Consider the following 20,726-nt stretch of genomic DNA (forward strand, 5'->3'; position numbering starts at 1 on the left):
TCTGTATGTACTCAGAGGCTGCAGAGTCACTGACAGTGATCCAATCACAGAGCCCCGGTTCGCTCTCCAAGGCCAAACTGGAAAGGAATAGTTTTCAAATGAAAATAGATATACCTCAGGGTAGCTAAAAATACATGTAAATTTTTTCCTTATAAAAATCTTTTTTCTTCTAAAAAAATGTCTCCTTTATTGACTCTATCTTGGACGTGACAAAATCGTTTGATGTTATAATAACCTAAAAATATTAGGTTTTTTCCAGTGCAGTAATTTTAAAAACAAAACTAAACAGAAAACAGGTAATTTACTTCTTTTTTAAAATGAACTGGTATTTCTGAAATCCATGTTGAAGAAAGGTACCAACAAGTTCAGTCATGACCACACAGGAAGTTAAGCTTTCTAAACCCTAAGTCTCTTCAGCATGAGACCAAAGACAAGTCTAATCTGCATGTAGTCCACGTCCTTAAATGCCAGCTTTCATTTTGCTGAGAAACAAAATACATACAATACTACCTAAAACCATGGGTACCTGCAACACAAGATAACCGGGAATCACAACCTTTATGACAGAATTAGCAGGCGTGCATCACGCATCTTTCCAGATCATGTATTTCATTGTTTCTTCTTTTTACTGGCAGGACTATCCAGAACTTCTATCTTGCCTTTTCCACCTTCTGAATTAGGAAGTTTAATGTTATCTATGGTGACTTGATCAGGAATGCTGACTTCTTCATCCTCAGATTCTGAGCTGTTCTCTGAACTGTCTTGAGAACTTTCTTCTGAACTGTTCTCTTCTTTTGAGTCAGACTGATTCATCTCAAACAAGGCCACATCCTGCAAAAAGCACCAGGCGGGAAATTTATTTCAGGGCCCCTCCCTTGTAAGCTATAATAAAACAACACGGAGAATAATAAAGAAGCCCTGGTGGCACAGTGGTTAAGAGCTTGGCTGCTAACCGAAAGGTCAGTGGTTCAAACCCACCAGCTGCTCTGTGGGACGAAGATGTGGCAGTGTGCTTCCATAAAGATTACGGCCTTAGAATCCCTACAGGGCAGTTCTGCTCTGTGCTGTAGGGTCATTAGGAGTCAGAATCGACTCGATGGCAATGGGTTTTCGGTTTTGGTTGGGAACAATGAACATTCAGCACAAATATTGAAGCACGAGGGCAAGAAATGTTTTTAATTTCTAGTGTTTATATCAGACACAATTTGGCACTTTTATTATTTCAGTTGCCACAGTCCAAAATAGCGATTCATATTTATTGTAGGTAAGGAGTCTCCTACAACCTAGTTTTACATATCCTGAATATATGTGGCAACATTCATTCAACAAATATTAACAAGTCTTAAAATGAGCCAAGCAAGACAGTAAGTCCTAGAGACTCAATAGGGAAAAAAAAGAAAACCCTTGCAAAAAAAAAACAAAACCCTTGTAGCTGGCAAACTATAGCCCTTGGGCCAAATCTGGTCTGCTACCTGTTTTTTGTGTTTAGCTCCATGAGTTCAGGATAGATTTTACATTTCCTTATGCCTAAAAAATCAAAAGAATATTTTGTGCAACATGAAAATCTTACGACATTCAGATTTCAGTGTCCACAAATAAAGTCTGTAAGCCGTACTTCTTCAGTTGCGTAATGTCTATGGCCACTTTTGTACCACAACAGCAGGGTGGAGCAGTTGCAACAGAGACCGTATGGACCACAGAACATGAAGTATTTACTATCTGGCCCCTTCCAGAAAACATTTATTGACCCCTGGTCTAGTGGTGAAAGAAAGGCAATAAACAAATACATACTGAAAGGCAGTGTCCGGTAGTGACAATAAAGAAAAAGAAAGCAGGATAAGATAATAAAGTCATCAGAGAAAGCCTGTTGATGAGATGACAAAGACCAAAGGATTCAAATGCAGAAATCTGGGGAACAGCATTCTACAAACAGGCACCAACCACAAGAGAAAGGTCTGGAACAAGGGGGCTGGAGCTAGAGTGCAGTAAATGGGGAGACTGGGCAGGAGAACGGCCAGAGAGTGAGCTGGAGACGGGGCCACACAGGCCCCTGAAGGACTCTGCGTTTATTAGAAATGTGATGGGAAGCCCCGTGGGGGTCCCAAACTGTGTACCACACACATTATGTGAAGGGCAGCCTAGGGAGGTGAGAGTGGAAGCAAAGGAGATCTGCCAGGAAACTTCTGCAACTGTCCAAAGTAAGGACCATAATTACTTGGACCAGGGCGGGTAGCAGTGGAGGTCATAAGAAGAAGTTGGATTTGGGATCTATCCTGAAGGTAGAGCTGACCACATTCGCTGATGAGTTAGATATTATTGTTAACAACCCTGTCAGCCCTGTCCAGACACAAGTGTTATAAAGGAAACTGCAGTGTAAAAACATAAATTGAGAGACAATTTTCACTTACGGCTTATATAATCAGTCATTCCGTTTAACACATCATTTATTTTTGCACAATCAATGAATCAGACTATGATGACCTCTCTTGGGTTTGGGTGGGGAAAAAAAACCCAGGACATTTACTAAATTAATGCTTCAAGATAACAAATGTAATATATGACTTGAAAAAGCCTCCCATGACTCCAATACTACTAAATCGCTAAACTTCACCCAGGGAAGCTTACAGACCTTTAAGTTCTTGCTCGTAAAATGACATAAATACCTATGGGATACTGGGAACATGAACTGACTCCCCAAGAAGGAAAATAACATTTGGAATTAAAATGAAAAAGCTCTTTTTTTTTAAGTGACAAGGCATACTAGTAGTTTTACTTTAAAAAATAAAACAAAGTATAATTACCATTTGTATAATTTTTCCAACAGTCTCATCAACATTTTCGATATCAAACTGACCAGGTGGTGCAGCTGCTATTTCTTTTCTTAACTTTTCATTTGCCTGGGCCATCTGTGGGAGAAAGGTCTGTACTTGGTCCAATACTAAGGAGAGAAAATATATCAACATTTATGTTAGCATTTGGCCAAACTTCATAAAGCACTTCTGAATCTAGGAACAATAATCAATATTTCAAGTATCTGAATTTCCTTGGGCAAGTTAATTATGAGTGGTTGTTTCTGCCTGTCCACCATCTAGTCCCCTTTCTTCTGACAACAAAACCCTGACTTTCCTCTTAACCCTCTGTGACTTAGTCACTCTTGACCCCACACTGTGCACCTACATATTCCACAACCTTGGCCACCAAAATTTGGTTCAGTGGCATACACAGTGACAATGATCAGTTCAGGCCAGTAAGAGATCAACTTAGGACTTCGGTTTGAACTGCTGAGAAAGAGAACCCTTCTTTGTGGTAGCTTCCTGAGCTGCAGAATGTAAGCCAGGAGCCACTGATAACCTGGCCAACTTGCCACACCTGGAGGAAGAGCTTGCTCTGGATTATGGCAGCACCTAGGACGGCAGTGCTGGGAGATACAGAGCAGCAGACCCCTGATGACATTGAGCCCTTCTGTTTTGTTTTTTCAATAAACCAAACCAAACTCAGTGCCGTCGAGTCAATTCAAAATGAGTCAATATAATTTCTTTTTATGCTTAAGGCAGACTAAGCAGGGTTTCAGTCACTTGCAACCAAAGGAGTCTTGACTAACACATTCAATTTAATCACCCATCTGTAAAACAGGTGATAAACGCAGCATTGGGATTGGAGGAAGACTCAGTAACAACTTGCGTTATGCAGATGACACAACCCTGCTTCTCAAAGTGAAGAGGACTTGAAACACTTACTGATGAAGATCAGACTACAGCTTTCAGTATGGATTACACCCCAACGTAAAGAATACAAAATCCTCACAACTGGACCAACAAGCAACATCAAGATAAACAGAGAAAAGTTTGAAGTTGTCAAGGATTTCATTTTACTTGGATCCACAATCAACACCTATAGAAGCAGCAGTCAAGAAATCCAACGACATATTGCACTGGGCAAATCTGCTGCAAAAGACCTCTTTAAAGTGTTAAAAAGCAAAGTCACTTTGAGGACTAAGGTACACCTGACCCAAGCCACGGTATTTTCAATCACATCATATGCATGTGAAAGCTGGATAATGAATAAGGAAGACCAAAGAAGAATTCACACCTTTGAATTATGGTGCTGGCAAAGAATGCTGAATATATATGATGGACAGCCAGAAGAACAAACAAATCTGTCTTGGAAGAAGTACAGCCAGAATACTCCTTAGAAACAAGGATGGTGAGCCTTTGTCTCGCTTACTTTGTACATGTTATCAGGAGGGACCAGTTCTTGGAAAAGGACATCATGCTTGGCAAAGTAATAGGTCAGGGAAAAAGAGGACGACCCTCAACAAGATGGACTGACACAGTGGCTACAAAAACAGGCTCAAACAAAGCAACCATTTTGAGGATGGCATAGGACTGGGCACTGTTTTGTTCTCCTGTACATAGGATGCCAACTCAATGGCACCTAACAAGAACAAGGGGTATTTAATTTCTTTATCTCTCAAAAGTGGCGCAGCATATAAACATGCAAATAATGGGCTTTCAAAAACTTGTTAAATTGAAATTGCTACATGACAGATGAGTAAGATGTCCAGAGTATGGAAGATGAAAACAAAATGGTGGTAAAGACCAAGCAAAAGACTTGACTGTAAAATAGGGCTGAAAGGATTAATGAAATCACATACATACAAAGCCCCAAACAACGTCTGGCCCACACTAGATGGTGAGAACATGTCAGCTCCCACCCCCTTCACATACACAGGACAAAAAAAAGACTGATAAAAATAAAGATATTTCCATGCTACAAATTTAAATCTATGCTCTCTATTACCAAAGACAGGAGCAGGTCAGATCTTATTCTGCCTTTGTTTTTAACTAATGAATCATGTGGAACAAAACAAGTACCTACTGATCTGCACGTGTAGTATGAACCATGATTCTGAGAAGCCAAATATTTCTCTGGTGCTGTGGGAAGAGTACATGCTAAGCCCTGAAGCTAGGCCAGTTTTAGTTTTCAAAAGTACTGGCCATTTACTTTTAGACTCAAATTCTGAGAGATGAGGTGGTATACTTAAATAATCTTGTCTAAATCATAAATATGGGGGAAGTGGTAGTGTAGTAGTAGAATTCTCGCCTTCCATGCAGGAAACCTAGGTTCGACTCCCAGTCAATGCACCTCAGGTGCAGCCACCATCTGTCCATCAGTGGAAACTTGCATGTCGCTATGATGCTAAACAGGTTTCAGCAGAGCTTCTAGACTGAGACAGACTAGGAAGAAAGACCTGGTGATCTACTTCCAAATAATCAACCAATGAAACCCTATGGATCACAACAGTCTGATTCCATTGTGCACAGGGTCATCATGAGTTGGGGTCAGCAGCTAGCAACACTAACAATAATCACATATACAATAATGTGGTCATGACATGAGAAGCTCTCTATTCCAGCCATCATGTTCCACAGCTGACTACACAAAAGCCAGTCAGTGAAATCACTGTCATAAGTCACTCAAAAGGCACTCTAGAGCCCCTCGATCCAAGAGCCATATTGGGAAGTGCTTGTTTGCATTTAACTTCTCATACTGTACAGGTAGCCCTCGACTTAAGATGGGTTTCCATTCTGACGATTCCATCTTAAGTTAGTTCCGACGCAAGTCGAATACCTCTTTTTCTTTTTAGTTTTTATTATTTTATTATTACTGCCTTTTATTATCAGTATCTTTATAAAGCTGATCTTTGCCGGCATCAGTGTCTTAACAATGAAGTCGGAGTCCTAATAGCTGTCATGCGCATACACAGTTCAACTGTCATATGTCATTAGAGTTGAACACTGCCCAACTTTCTATCCATTATGACTCCCGACACCAACAGCGACACAGACTTCATTGTAGACCAGGCCATAGCCTGCTATATGACAGTGCTTTTGATCAGTAAATCATAATGTGGAGCATCTGTGAGTGAATATCTGAAAACAAGAACATCAGCAAATTACATGCTGCAACACTGTATGTAGTACACATTACTAATGCTAAGATGTAAAAATAAAAAAAGGATGGTCGTAATTGCACAGAGAGAGTGCTCCAAATATCCACTAACAGCTCCCCACAAGTCTTGGGCTAGTGATCAGCACATGCGTGGGAGGAAACGACCCGGGACTGGGGGGAAAACCACCTGAAAGGGGCAGAGAACAATTCTTGGAGCTCACAAAAGGTCAGGAATGGTTCACGTTCACACCAAATATTTGTATTCACAAGACATCAGGTAGAGTACTCAAAAGGGTATTGCCTAAATGGCGGGCACGAATTAATCCTAGGTTAAATGCTGCTCTCTTCCCACCAAACAGTGCTTGGAAGCTCAGTCTGTTTCACAAGTGACTTAGGTGCACCCCACATAAAGCTAAAAAATACCTGAATACAAAAATATCCAGCATCCAACAAGGTAAAATTCACATTTGGCATCCAATAAAAAATTAACAGACATGCAAAGAAGCAGGAAAATTCAACCCGCGATGAGAAAAATCAATCAATGAAACAGATCCACAAATGTCACAGGTCACAGAATTAGACAAGGACATTACAACAGTTGTTATAAGTAGATTCCATATGCTCAGGAGTTCAGAAGACTGAGCGTATCAAGTAGAGTCATGGAAAAAGAAACAAATGAAATGTCTAGAGATCAAAATTACAATATCTGACATGAAAAGCACACTGGGTACGATTAACAGAATTAAGAGCAGATTACACACTACAAAAGAACAGTCAACTTGAAGACACAGCAATAGAAACTATCCAAAATGAAACAGAGAAAAAAAGGCACCCCCACCCCAAAAAGAACCAAGAGTCAGTGATCTGTGGGGCAACTCCAAACACAAAATTATGGGTACTTGGAGTCACTGAAGGGAAGGAGACAGAGAAGAGGAACAGGAAAAGTATTTTGAGAAAGAATGGGCAAAATTTTTCCCGATTTGACGAAAACTATTTTTTATAAACTCACAGATCTGGTTCAACAAATCCCAAGCTCCACAACTACAAAGAAAACTATCTGCAAGGATATCATCAAATGTGTGAAAACCAGTGATACAGAAAAAATTTCGAAAAGCAGCCCAGAGGGAAAAAGAAACTACATACAGGATAACAAAGATAAAAAAGACGGCACGCTTCTCATCAGAAATGCTAAGTTCTCTCGGAGTACTGGTGCTTTCTTAGTTTACAGAAGCAATAACCTCATGCATCATTTACACTGTTTTCACTGAATTCTTGTCTTTATTCTCTCTTGTTAACACTAAGATTGAATTATACAGACACTGAGTATTACATGAATGGCCATGTAAATACTGTCTGAGCGTGTACACTCATGACTGTGCAGTAGAGCAACATACTACGGAGCAATTAATGAAGAGAGCTATCCCGTAGTTGTTAGGTGATGGCGAGTGGATTTCAACTCATAGTGACCTCGCGTGTGTGACAGAGAAATGCGCTACAGAATTTTCCAGGCTGTAATCTTTATGAGCCTGGTGGCAGAGTGGTTAAGAGCTATGGCTACTAACCAAAAGGTCGGTAATTCGAATCCACCAGGCACTGTGGGACAGTTCTACTGTGTCCTTTAGGGTCGCTATGAGCCAGAATCAACTTGATGGCAACAGGTTTGGTTTTTGTGTGTTTAACCTCTAAAAATACCTCCTATGGAGAGTAATAATAATTGTTTTCTACTTCCAAAAATTCATCCTACAAGCATCTTTTTCAGGAGAAAGTTTCCCTCTTCAGGCAACAGAAATTCCAAGTAAGAGTTGCTTCAAGGGACTCTCTATGGCTTGATATCTGATTATGAAGACAGAAAGTGTCCCATCAAGTAACAGCTTAATTAGGCAAAACTGAGCAAACATCAGAGAAGACTCTTAAGAAAGAAAACAGAGGAGTACTTACAGGGACTCCTCTCTATCCGAACTGTTTGAAGATTAGAGTTCTTTCTGGAATTAGGCTTGGAGTTGATAAGCAACCTGTCCCATATTCCTGGAAAAACACACATGCACATGATTTACTATGTCATAAAAAATAAGGGCCTATCAGCAAACCTCCCATGACCAGTCTCAAGTCTTGACTGCTCCACATCCCCTGAGATATTTTTTTAAAAAGAGGTGCTCCAAGCTCCATTACAACTTGTTTCTCATCGTTTAGTTCTTTATATTTATCTATTACCCCTTTCTTAAGCCTGTCACACACATCTATACCCCAAGGCTAAGTGACATAAATGCACACTAAACTATCTTTCTGGATCAGAAGTTCATCAGTAGACAGATGTGGGTCTGTAATGACAGAATGGAGAAAGCAGTAAAGAATACAATAACTGTTAAGTGAAGCCAGAAAGCATTGCTGTGTAATATTGGGCAAGTCACCTAACCTTTCTGGGCATTACGTAGTTTTTTCATTTGTAAGACATGCCTGCCTGGTTAGTTCCCCTGAAGATGTCCAGCTTCAACAAAATAGCCCTTTGGAGAAATTTTGTGTCTACTTCCACCTCCACCTTTCAGCTTCATCTCTCACTACTCCTCAAATCAACCCAACTCTCCAGCCCATCAGCAATCCTAGAACAAGATTTGTCTTTCAAAACTCAAGGATTTGCACACCCTATTTCTAATACCTGGAAAATCTGTTCACTCTCTGATACCAAAATCCTGTTCATCCTCAAAGCAAAGCTTTCAAACATTTATTGAAATTGCTACTGAAAGCCTAGCAATTGGATTAGTATTAAGAACATGGATTCTGGAGCCAGGCTGCTTGGATTCAAATCCCAGTATTACTACTTTCCTGCGGAATGATCTCCAGCAAGTTACTTATCTGTATGATAAACCATGCCTCCATTTCCTCCCCTATAAAATGTAGATAACAGAGCCTACTTCATGGGATTGTTGTGAGGATTAAATTAGATAATTCCTGGAGTACAGTAAACACTACATAAGCTTTGGCTTCTGTTTGTTAAAGCCATCCACTTGTCATATTTCTGTTACAGCAGCACTGGATAACTAAGACACTTGGTAGAGCAGAGGGTGAGTGAAAGAAAGGAAGACCTTTAACTAGATGGATTGACACTTGAGCAATGATCTGAGCATGGCTCAGGATAGGGTCGCTCTGAGTCAGAACCGACTCGAGTGCACCTAACAACACAATTGCCCCACAGGGTCTTTTCTCCCACGGAGCCAAAGGTGGGTTCAAACCGCCGACCTTTCCATTATCAGCTCAACAGCTTAACCACTGTGTCACTACTACCTCCATGTTCAAAATGTTAAGAGTGAGGCTTAATGAATGTAAATAACCCTCTTAAGGTTCCACAGCTAATTACTCATGGAGCTGGGATTCGAACCCTTGATTTTGAATTCTGTATTGTTTGAAATGCTGTGTAGATTTCCTGGCACCGTCTACAAGAGAGCAGCACCAAGTAGTTCTGTGGTATATTGGGGGCGTGGGGAGGTGGGTTATTATCCATAATATCCATTGGCCGGTCCCCCATCAGCCAACTCCTTCATCCCACACAGGCGACCCTAAGGCCCTCTCCTTCGAGAAATTCGGGTGCGCCCCAGCTTCGGGGGCCGGGGAGGGCGCGTGGCAAATATAAGAACCACCGGCTCGAGAAGCTCTAGGGCCCGCACGGCTCTGGGACCCGGCCCGGTGCTGGGTGCCCCCCACCTCCGCGATGGCGGGACTGACCCAGCCCTGAAGCACCCACGGGGCTCCCCTCAGGGTTACGGGCCTGAGCAGGCAGCCGCCGGCCCCGGGCTGCTCCGGCCGCCACCCCCCGCCCCGCCGCACGTGCGCGCCCCACTCCGCCACCGCCACCGCCCGTCACCTCCGAGGCCGCCGCTCCCGGCCGTCAGCAGCTCCTTGGACACCGACACCCCCGAGCAGCCCGGGGTGGACAAAGAACAGTTCGGCCTGGGGTCGGGTTGACCGTGCATCTCCATGCTTCCCGCAACCCTCAGATCGAGCCGGCCAGGCCGGATGTAGGGAAGAGGCCAGGGTAGAAGGCGGGACCAGGGCCGCCATTGGAAGAAACTCGGAGGTGGGCGGGGCGAGGGGGACGGGGCGCGAGGGGGGGAGTGGGCGAGGGCGACACCTAGCGGAGCGACACCTGGCGGAGCTACCAGGCAGCGCAGGAGCGTTCAGGCATTCCTACCATGAAGCCCCTTGGGGAAAAAAGAGCTGGCAAGGCTCTATTTAAACAAAATATGTAAATGGTGACATGAAGAGCGCAGCATGGGGCTACCCGCCTCTTCATGCTTTTAACAATATTTATTGACCACCTGCAGTATGCCCAGACTCTTCTAGACGTTGCGGAGTTCCCAAAAGCAAAAATCTTAAACCAATCTTTTTTTCTACTCGTTTCTGAGCAGGGGCTCCACAGTCAGCCAGAGTTAAATCCAGTCCCAGGTCAACCATTTGCTTGCTACCTGTGACCTTCAGCAGATCACTCTCTGAGCCTCAGTTTCCTCCTCTATAAAATGGAGATAATAATATCTACTTTACAGGGTTGTCGTGAGGGATAAAAAGGAAGAGGACTGAAATGTACGTAAGGGCACAGGCAGCCACGTTATTGTTATTATTATAATTAGTTAATGTAACCAAATTAAAAAACGTAGGGCACAAATAATTATGGGAGAAATGACAGTAGGTACTGAGAGAGAAGTTGAACAAATGTGTATTTGCTAACTGGCTCTTTCATTGATCCATTGACCAACTGAAAATCTTCCCACCTCGGTAGTCTGGGGTTCTAGCCTCTGGGAATGTCCCCGTATCTCTTTTGCAAATTGTTGATTGACTGAGACCAGAATCACCTCAGGGGGGCATCTCTGGTTCTTAACAATAATTTAGAATTTTAGACATTCACATCTGGCCAAGTCAGGCTAGTAGATGCACTGGCAAAAATCAGTCTTCCTTCTAGCAAATGATGTTAACCAGAAAAACAACTTTATAAAATATGGTGGTAAATATAAAAGATAGCTTTTCTCACTTTTTATCTTTTTAAAAGATAATTACTGTTTACAGCAAAAATAAACTGATGAGGAACACTAAATTTTAGAGGAACGATGAACCTGGGACATCTTGTGTATCAGAAAGCAATGAAGCTCTCAAAGACTATTTAGGGCATGTCATAAGGACCCAGAAGCGAACTCCAAGAGATTCCTACTAGCCAAAGTTGGGACAATTAGAACACCAAGAAGAATATAGATGGTTGAAATACATCAAATACATTAAAAAAAAAAAAAAAAAGCATAAGTCTGTGACAATGATGAAAATAAATGAACAAAAAAAAATTAAAAACCTCTCTTTAGTTGCCTTTGCTGGTTGTTAGACCACCACCTCTACTCTGAAAATTATAAAGGCAAACGTTAAGCATTTTTCTTAATCTTTACTGCAAAAACTATGTTTCAGACAACCAAGTAGTTGATGTGGGAAAGTTCTTTTTAGAGGATAATTCTAACTGATCAATACATGCAGAGTTAGAATAACACCATTTTGCAACCCTCATGCATCAAGCAGGAGTTCCTAGGTGGCAACGTGGCTAAGTGCTCAACTACTAACCGAAAGACTGGTGGTTCGAACACACCCAAACAACAGTTAGGAAGAAAGGCCTGGCCATATTTCTAAAAGCCTTGAAAACTCTACAGAGCACAGTTCTACTTTACAACACAAAGGGTCGCCATAATTCACAATCAACTCGTCAGCAACTGGTTTAGTTTTTTTTGCTTTGGCATGTGTCTTGGGCATCTAGTGTTTCTGTAACGGAAATAGCACAAGTGGATAGTTTTAACAAAGAGAAGCTTATTCTCTCACAGTTCAGTAAGCTAGAAGTCCAAATTCAGGGCCCAAGGGGAAGCCTTTCTCTCTCTGTCGGCTCTGGAAGAAGGTCCTTGTCATCGTCTTCCCTTGGTCTGGGAGCATCCCAGCGCAGGAACCTCAGGTTCAAAGAATGGGCTTTGCTCCAGGTGCTGCTTTCTTGGTGATATGAGGTCCTCTTTCTCTGCTAGCTTCCCTTTCCTTTCATCTTTTGAGAGATAAACAGTGGTACAGGCCACAGCCCAGGGAAACTCCTTTTAGGTTGAATCAAGGATGTGACCTGATAAGGGTGATACAATCCCACCCTAATCCTCTTTAGCATAAAATACAATCACAAAATGGAGGACAATCATAGAATACTGGAAATCACGGCCTAAGCAAGTTAATACACGCATTTGGGGAGGGACATAATTCAATCCATGACATTGTGGATCAAGGCTACAGTTATTAATGGATGCTGTCCTGGATGGAATCGTGTCCCCCCAAAATATGTGTTAATTTGCCTAGACCATGATTCCCAGTATTGTGTAGTTGTCCTCCATTTTGTGATTTGATGTAATTTTCCTGTGTGTTGTAAATCCTAACTTCTGCATGGGTTAATTAGGTAAGATTAGGCTATGTATCCTTTCACCATACCTATTCAATCTATATGCGGAGCAAATAATCCCAGAAGCTGGACTATATGAAGAAGAATGGGGCATCAGGATTGGAGAAAGACTCATTAACAGCCTGCCTTATGCAGATGACACAACCTTGCTTGTTGAAAGTGAAGAGAACTTGAGGCACTTACTAATGAAGATCAAAGACCAAAGCCTTCAGTATGGATTGCACCTCAACATAAAGAAAACAAAAATCCTCACAACTTGGCCAATAAGCCATATCATGATAGGAGAAAAGATTGAAGTTGTCAAGGATCTCATTTTACTTAGATCCACAATCAACATGCACGGAGCAGCAGTCAAGAAATCAAAAGACACATTGCATTGGCAAATCTGCTGCAAAGGACCTCTTTAAAGCGCTGGAAACCGAAGATGTCACCTTGAAGACTAAGGTGCACCTGACCCAAGCCATGGTACTCTCAATCGCATCATATGCATGTGAAAGCTGGACAATGAATAAGGAAGACTGAAGAAGAATTGATGCCTTTGAATTGTGGTGTTGGCGAAGAATATTGAATATACCATGGACTGCCAAAAGAATGACCAAATCTGTCCTGGAGGAAGTGCGCCCAGAATGCTCCTTAGAGGCAAGGATTGTGAGACTGCATCTTACATACTTTGGACATGGTGTCAGGAGGGATCAGTCCCTGGAGAAGGACATCATGCTTGGCAGAGTACAGGGTCAGCGGAAAAGAGGAAGACCCTCAATAAGGTGGATTGACACAGTGGCTACAACAATGGGCTTAAACATAACGATTCTAAGAATGGTGCAGGACTGAGCAGTGTTTCGTTCTGTTGTGCATTGGGTTGCTATGAGTCGGAACCAACCTGATGGCACCTAACAACAACAACAACACAGGTTATGTTACAGAGGATTAGGGAGTGATGTTACACCCTTACTCAGGTCACAGCCCTGATCTAAGGGGAGTTTCCCCAGGGTATGGTCTCCATCACCTTTTATCTTACAAAATATAAAAGGAGAGGGGAGCAAACAAAGAGATGAAGGCCTCATACCACCAAGAAAGAACCACAGGGAGCAGAACATGTCCTTTGGACCCCAGTCCCTGTGCTGAGACGCTCTTAGACCAGTGGAAGATTGATGACAAGACCTTCCCCCCAAAGCCGACAAAGAGATAAAGATTTCCTTTGGGGCTTGCGTCCTGAATTTGGACTTCTAGCCTCCTAAACTGTGAGGGAATCGGCATCTGTTTGTTAAAGCCATCCACTTGTGGTATTTTTGTTATAGTGGCACTGGATAACTGAGACAGATGCTAAAACCATTTAGTGAAAACTTGACTGCAAAATTCATAATGAATATATCACACTGAGAAAATCCGGCTCCACCAATCATCCTAACATCATGAAAAGTGTAACTACCAGATACTGTGTGTCCCTGCTGTAACGCATCAGGAAGTACACAGCGCCAACTAATAAGTTTTCTTACCTCCCCACCCCACCCCCAAAATTAAACCTTTCTCTAACCAAACCCCTACTGTTAACTACCAGTTTATAGGAAATATGACCAACAGCAGGACAAGGGAAACTACTCAAGACAGCAATCAGCCAAATCTTGTTGTCATCAAGTGGGCTCTGACTCGTGGCAACCTTATATATAACAGAATGAAATATTCCCTGGTCCTGTGCCATTCTCATAATTGTTGGTATGTTTGAGCCCCTTGCTACAGCTATTATGTCAATCCATCTCATGAAGGGTTTCCTTTGTTTTCCCTTTTTTCTACTTTACCAAGCATGATGTCTTTTTCTAGCAACTGGTCTTTCTTGACGATGTGTCCAAAGTAAGAAAGACGTCTCAACATTCTCACTTCTAAACAGCATTCTGGGTGTACTTCCTCCAAAACTGATTTGTTCATTCTTCTGGCAGTCCAGAAGAATACTTAATATTCTTTGTCAACACTACAGCACTACAGATATGGTTCAAACATATCAATTCTTCTTTGATCTTCCTTTTTTACATACAGCTTTCACATACATATTGTTGTTGTTAGGTGCCGTCAAGTAGATTCCAACTCATAGCAACCCCATGTGCAACGAACAAAACGCTGCTCAGTCTTTTTCCACCCTCAAAATCGTTGTTACATTTGAACCCACTGTTGCAGCCACCGTGTCAATTCATCTTGTTGGGGGTCTTCCTCTTTCTTGCTGACCCTCTATTTTACAAAGTATGATGTCCTTCTCCAGGGACTGGTCTTCCCTGACAACATGTCCAAAGTATGTGAGACAAAGTCTTATCATCCTTGCGTCTAAGGAGCATTCTGGCTGTACTTCTTCCAAGACACATTTGTTTGTTCTCCTGGCAGTCCACGGTATTTTCAATATTTTTTGCCAACACCATAATTCAAAGGCATCAATTCTTCTTTGGTCTTCCTTATTCATTGTCCAGGAGGGATCAGTCCCTGGAGAAGGACATTATGCTTGGTAAAGTACAGCATCAGCAAAAAAGAGGAAGACCCTCAAGAAGATGGACTGACTGTGGCTGCAACAATGGGCTCACGTGTAACAACAATTGTGAGCATGGTGCAGGCCTGGGCAGTGTTTTGTTCTGTAGTACATAGTGTTGTTATGAGTCGGAACCGAGTCCACGGCACCTAACAACCACAACAACAATACATTGTCCAACTTTGACATGCATATGAGGCGATTGAAAATACTTAGTCCATAAAGTGTCATCTTTGCTTTTTAACACTTTAAAGATATCTCTTGCAGCAGATTTGCCCAATGAAACGTATCCTCTCATCTCTTGATTTTTGCTTCCATGGGCGTTGATTGTGGATCCAAGCAAAATGAGGTACATACATATGAGGGGATTGAAAAGACAATGGCTTGGGTCAGGTGCACTTTAGTCATCAAAACGATATCTTCACTTTTTAACACGTTAAAGAAGTCTTTTGCAGTAGATTTTCCCAATGCAATACATTATTTGATTTCTTTACTGCTGCTTCCATGCGCATTGATTGTTACTCCAAGTAGAATGAAATACTTAGCAAATTCAAACTAGACTTCAAATTTAGGATGTGAGAAATCTCACAGGTTAAATAAACTGTTTTATTCAACAGAATTGTGATATGAAAAAGGATGATATTAAGAAGATGACTTGTGTCACCAAACCTTCTGTTGGCCCAGGACAGGAACCATTCCTGAACCCAACTCATCAGACATGGATTGGACTGCACAATGGGTTGGAAAGGGATGCTGATGAGGAGTGAGCTACTTGCATCAGGTAGACGCTTGAGACTATGTTGGCATCTCCTGTCTGGAGGGGAGATGGGAGGGTAGATAGGGTTAGAAACTGGCAAAATGGTCACGAAAGGAGAGACTGGAAGGAGGGAGTGGGCTGACTCATTGGGGGAGAGTAAATGGGAGTATGTAGTAAGGAGTATATAAGCTTATATGTGAGAGACTGACTTGATTTGTAAACTTTCACTTAAAGCACAATAAAAATTATTTTAAAAAAAGAAGATGACTTATTACAAATTTTAAAGATACTGGAGGCATATAAAGATAAGAAACTTGGTTGATTTGCATGTACCATGTATTACATAATACAATATAATTATTATTGTCAAGCTCTATTCATGAAAGTTCAAGTTGAAATTGAAGACAATTAGAACAAGTCCACAACAGCCAAAGTATGACCTTGAGTATATCCCACCCAATTTAGAGACCATCTCAAGAATAGATTTGATACATTGAATGCTAATGACCGAAGACCAGTTGAGTTGCGGAATGACATCAAGGACATTATCCATGAAGAAAGCAAGAGGTCATTAAAAGGACAGGAGAGAAAGAAAAGACCTAAATGAATGTCAGAAGAGACTCTGAAACTTGCTCTTGAACGTTGAGCAGCTAAAGCAAAAGGAAAAAATGATGAAGTAAAAGAGCTGAACAGAAGATTTCAAAGGGCGACTTGAGAGGACAAAGTAAAGTATTATGATGACATGTGCAAAAAAGCTGAAGATAGAAAACCAAAAGGGAAGAACACACTCAGCATTTCTCAAGCTGAAAGAACTGAAGAAGAATTCAAGCCTTGAGTAGCAATATTGAAGGATTCTACATGGAAAATATTAAACGATGCAGGAAGCATCAAAAGAAGATGGAAGGAATACACAGTGTCACTATACCAAAAGGAATTGGTTGAAGTTCAACCATTTCAGGAGGTAGCATATGATCAGGAACCGATCATACTGAAGGAAGAAGTCCAAGCTGCAATGAAGCCATTGGTGAAAAATAAGGTTCCAGGAGTTGATGGATTATCGATTGAGATGTTTCAGCAAATGGCTGTAGTGCTAGCAGTGCTCACTTGTCTATGCCAAGAAATTTGGAAGACAGCTACCTGGCCAACTGACTGGTTGGCCTATTCCCAAGTAAGGTGATCCAACCGAATGTGGAAATTATCACATAATATCATTAATATCACATGCAAGCAAAATTTTGCTGAAGATCATTCAAAAGTGGCTGCAGTGGTATATTGACAGGGAACTTCTAGAAGTTCAAGCTGGGTTTAGAAGAGGATGTGGAACCAGGAGTATCACTGCTGATGTCAGATGGATCTTGCCTGAAAGCAGAGAATATCACAAAAATGTTTACCTGTGTTTTATTGACTATGCAAAGGCATTTGACTGTGTGGATCATAACAAATTATGGATGACATTGCAAAGAACGGGAATTCCAGAAACTTAATTGCGCTCATGAGGAACCTGTATATAGATCAAGAGTTATTTGAACAGAACAAGGGGATGCTGTGTGGTTGAAAGTCAGGAAAAATGTGTGTCAGGGTTGTATCCTTTCACCATACCTATTCAACCTGTATGCTGAGCAAATAATCCGAGAAGCTGGATTATATGAAGAAGAACACAGCATCAGGATTGGAGGAAGACTCATTAACAACCTGCGTTATGCAGGTGACATGCTTGCTGAAAGTGAAGAGGACTTGAAGCACTTATTAATGAAAATCAAAGACCACAGCTTTCAGTATGGATTGCACCTCAACATAAAGAAAACAAAAATCCTCACAACTGGACCAATAAGCAACATCATGATAAATGGAGAAAAGATTGAAGTTGTCAAGGATTTCATTTTACTTGGATCCACAATCAACAGCCATGGAAGCAGCAGTCAAGAAACCAAAAGACGCTTTGCATTGGGCAAATCTGCTGCAAAAGACCTCTTTAAAGCTTTGGAAAGCAAAGCTGTCACCTTGGAGACTAAGGTGTGCCTGACCCAAGCCATGGTGTTTTCAATCATCTCATGTTCATGTGAAAGCTGGACGATGTATAATGACAACAGAAGAAGATTTGATGCCTTCGAATTGTGGTGTTGGCAAAGAATATTGAATATACCATGGCCTTTCGGAAGAACAAACAAATCTGTCTTGGAAGAAGTACAAGCAGAGTGCTCCTTGGAAGCAAGAATGGCTAGGCTATGTCTCACATACTTTGGACATTCTATTAGGAGGGATCAGTCCCTGGAGAAGGACATCATGGTTGGTAAAGTAGAGGGTCAGTAAAGGAGAGGAAGACCCTCAATGAGATGGATTGACACAGTGGCTTCAACAATGGGCTCAAGTATACCAAAGGTTGTGGGAATGGCACAGGAGTGGACAGTGTTTCATTCTGTTGTACATAGAGCCGCTATGAGTTAGAACTGACTTTATAGCACCTAACAACAACATTCATGAGAGAACTAAAGCAGCATGTGAGTGCTGATCTCAATTTTATTTGCTAATTGAAACATTTTTCAAGAAATTGGAAATGAAGGAAGTAAGATTGCCACACAAAAGTTAAACGTAATATTAACCAACTTGTGTCATGAGCCCTCCCTTGAACTAGCTGTGACAAACCTGTTGCCGTTGAGTTGATTCCGACTCATAGCAACCCTATAGGACCGAGTAGAACTGTCCCATGGGGTTTCCAAGGAGCGGCTGGTAGATTTGAACTGCCGATCTTTTGGTTAGCAGCTGAGCTCTTAACCACTGTGCCACCACGGCTCCTGCTATGACAAGGGGAATGGAGTTATACTAAATGGCTTAAGCATCGCTTCGACGGCACTGGGTACTGGGTTTTTTATAGTTGCCTAGAAGGCAGAACTGGTAAGCTGGAAGGAAGGGGGAAAGAAAATTAGAAAGACACCCACAATGTCTACTACAGTAAGTAACAACTGGGATTTATAATTACAAAAAGGAGCCCTGATGGCACAATGCTTAAGGGCTAGGCTGCTAACTGAAAGGTCAGCTGTTTGAATTCACCAGCTGCTCTGTGGGAGAAAGATATGGCAGTTTGCTTCCATAAAGATTATAGCCTTGGAAACTGTGGGGCAGTTCTGCTCTGTCCTATGGAATCAACTCAGCGGCAACAGTTTTGAGTTTTTGATATAATTATAAAATTTTTCTACAATGTAATTTTATTCTCTTAGGTTCATTTTTATCTTCAGCAGACTAACTCAACTGATTACTTATACTGTAAGTTTTCAAATCAAGTGCTTTTACCTGGCTCCAAGGCCCTTAGCAACAATTATCTACTTAATTTAATTGCCCAATTTTGCACATCAGAACTATTTTATCTCTAGAGACGTTCATACTTAATGTTGAAAAATATGGTATAATTATATTGCATATAACTTATTTTGGTTAGCCTTTTAATTCATCTATTTTAATTGTATGGATAAAACTAAACATTTGTGTCAAAAGAAATACTTTATTTTCTAGCAACATAAGATTTTCACTCAGAGAGAGAGGAGAAATCGGATTTTCTGGTAGATTAGTTGCCTGAAGAATATTCATCTTAAACAGGAGTTACCTTGATTCTGTGCTTCATTTGCTGAAAATTTTGTTATTAATTTTTTAGAGAGTAGGATTTTGTAAATAATGCAAGGCACCTTATCTTCCTCAAAGTACTACCTGCAGCATGGCACTAAAAAGATCTGTGTCAAATTCTACTAAATATCAATGAATCAGAAGTGATAGCATAGCAATTTAATAAGGGGTGAAAATGTTCATGAGAAAAAGCTATTTCACATTATATAATTCATTGGTTTTTATGCTAAAGGACTTTTCCAATTTTAGATATTTTAATTCTTTACCTGGATCAAGTCTCTAGGTTCTTAAAAAACTAGTGCCATCGAGGTTCTTGCTCAAGCGAAAAAAGGGCATCTAGAGTCAGGTTAGGAGTCCCTGTGGTGCAAACGGTCACTTGTTTGCTAACTGAGAGTTTAGAGAGTCAAGTTTACCCAGAGACTCCTCGGAAGAAAGGCCTGGCAATCTACATCTGAAAAGTCAGCCTTTGACAACCTTATGAAGCACAGTTCTACTCTGACACCCATGGGCCTGGGGCCCCAGGAGTTGGAGTTGACTCAACCACAACCGGTAACAGGTATGGCTAGGGTGCTGGTGTCATCCCCAAAATATTTAAGAAGATATATACATAATTAGGCCAAGAAGTTGCTCAGTGGTTAAGCACTCAGTTGCTAACCAAAAGGTTGGTGATTTGAACACAAAATCTGTTCAGGGGGAGAAAGATATAGCAGTCTGCTTTTTAAAGATTAGAGCCTTGGAAACCCCATGGGGCAGTTCTACTCTTTCCTGTAGGGTCGCTATGAGTGGGAACCGACTGGATGGCTGTGGGTTTGGTTTTTGGTTTAGGCCAGTAAGTAAGGAAATCTGGTGGCTCAATGGTCAAGTGATCAGCTGTCACCAAAATGTTGGTGGTTCAAACCCACCCAGTAGCTCTGTGAGACAAAGACCTGACAATCTGCTTTTGTAAAGATTGTAGCCAAGAATTCCCTATAGGACAGTTCTACTCTGTCACATGGGGTCACTATGACTCAAAATCAACTCAACGGCACCTAATAGCAACAACAACAAGCCAATAACTGCATTATAATGATAGTGTTCTGCACAGTGATAACCATACTGATGATGGGAAAAGTGTTAGAAACTCTCAGAAGAGGGACTACATAAAGGCTTAAATCATGGGAAAGAGCTGGAAGGAAACACTATTTTTTTTTTCACATTGGTAAAGCAAGTACAGTTTGTTCTGTTCTTTTTCTTGTCCTACACTGCCTCTTCTATCTATCTCATGTAAAACACGTTTTGCAAGTTTATACATTCTGATAACAAACTGTTACCATGGCCCCCAAATTGCTACCCAGGACAGGGAGATTTCAATTATTTTTAAGTGAATACCTTAATGTGGTCACAAAGCTGTCTTCCCTTTTGAAGATGCTAAAACAGACCATATACACATCTGCTGTGAGTTG

At 41.4% G+C, this 20,726-nt stretch overlaps 1 protein-coding gene across 1 annotated transcript; it reads right to left on the bottom strand.

Annotated features, from left to right (window-relative positions):
- Window positions 1-16: 16 nt before the first annotated feature.
- On the bottom strand, window positions 17-9,976 carry NOPCHAP1 (NOP protein chaperone 1). Its single transcript, XM_003405639.4, has 4 exons — window positions 9,809-9,976; window positions 7,891-7,977; window positions 2,802-2,938; window positions 17-831 (listed from the first exon to the last, which is right to left on the bottom strand). The coding sequence occupies exons 1-4, from the start codon at window positions 9,921-9,923 to the stop codon at window positions 610-612; spliced, it is 561 nt and encodes a 186-aa protein (XP_003405687.1). The 5' UTR covers window positions 9,924-9,976; the 3' UTR covers window positions 17-609.
- Window positions 9,977-20,726: the final 10,750 nt, after the last annotated feature.

This window comes from Loxodonta africana, chromosome 4 (genome assembly GCF_030014295.1).
Source record: "Loxodonta africana isolate mLoxAfr1 chromosome 4, mLoxAfr1.hap2, whole genome shotgun sequence".
Taxonomy (NCBI): domain Eukaryota; kingdom Metazoa; phylum Chordata; class Mammalia; order Proboscidea; family Elephantidae; genus Loxodonta; species Loxodonta africana.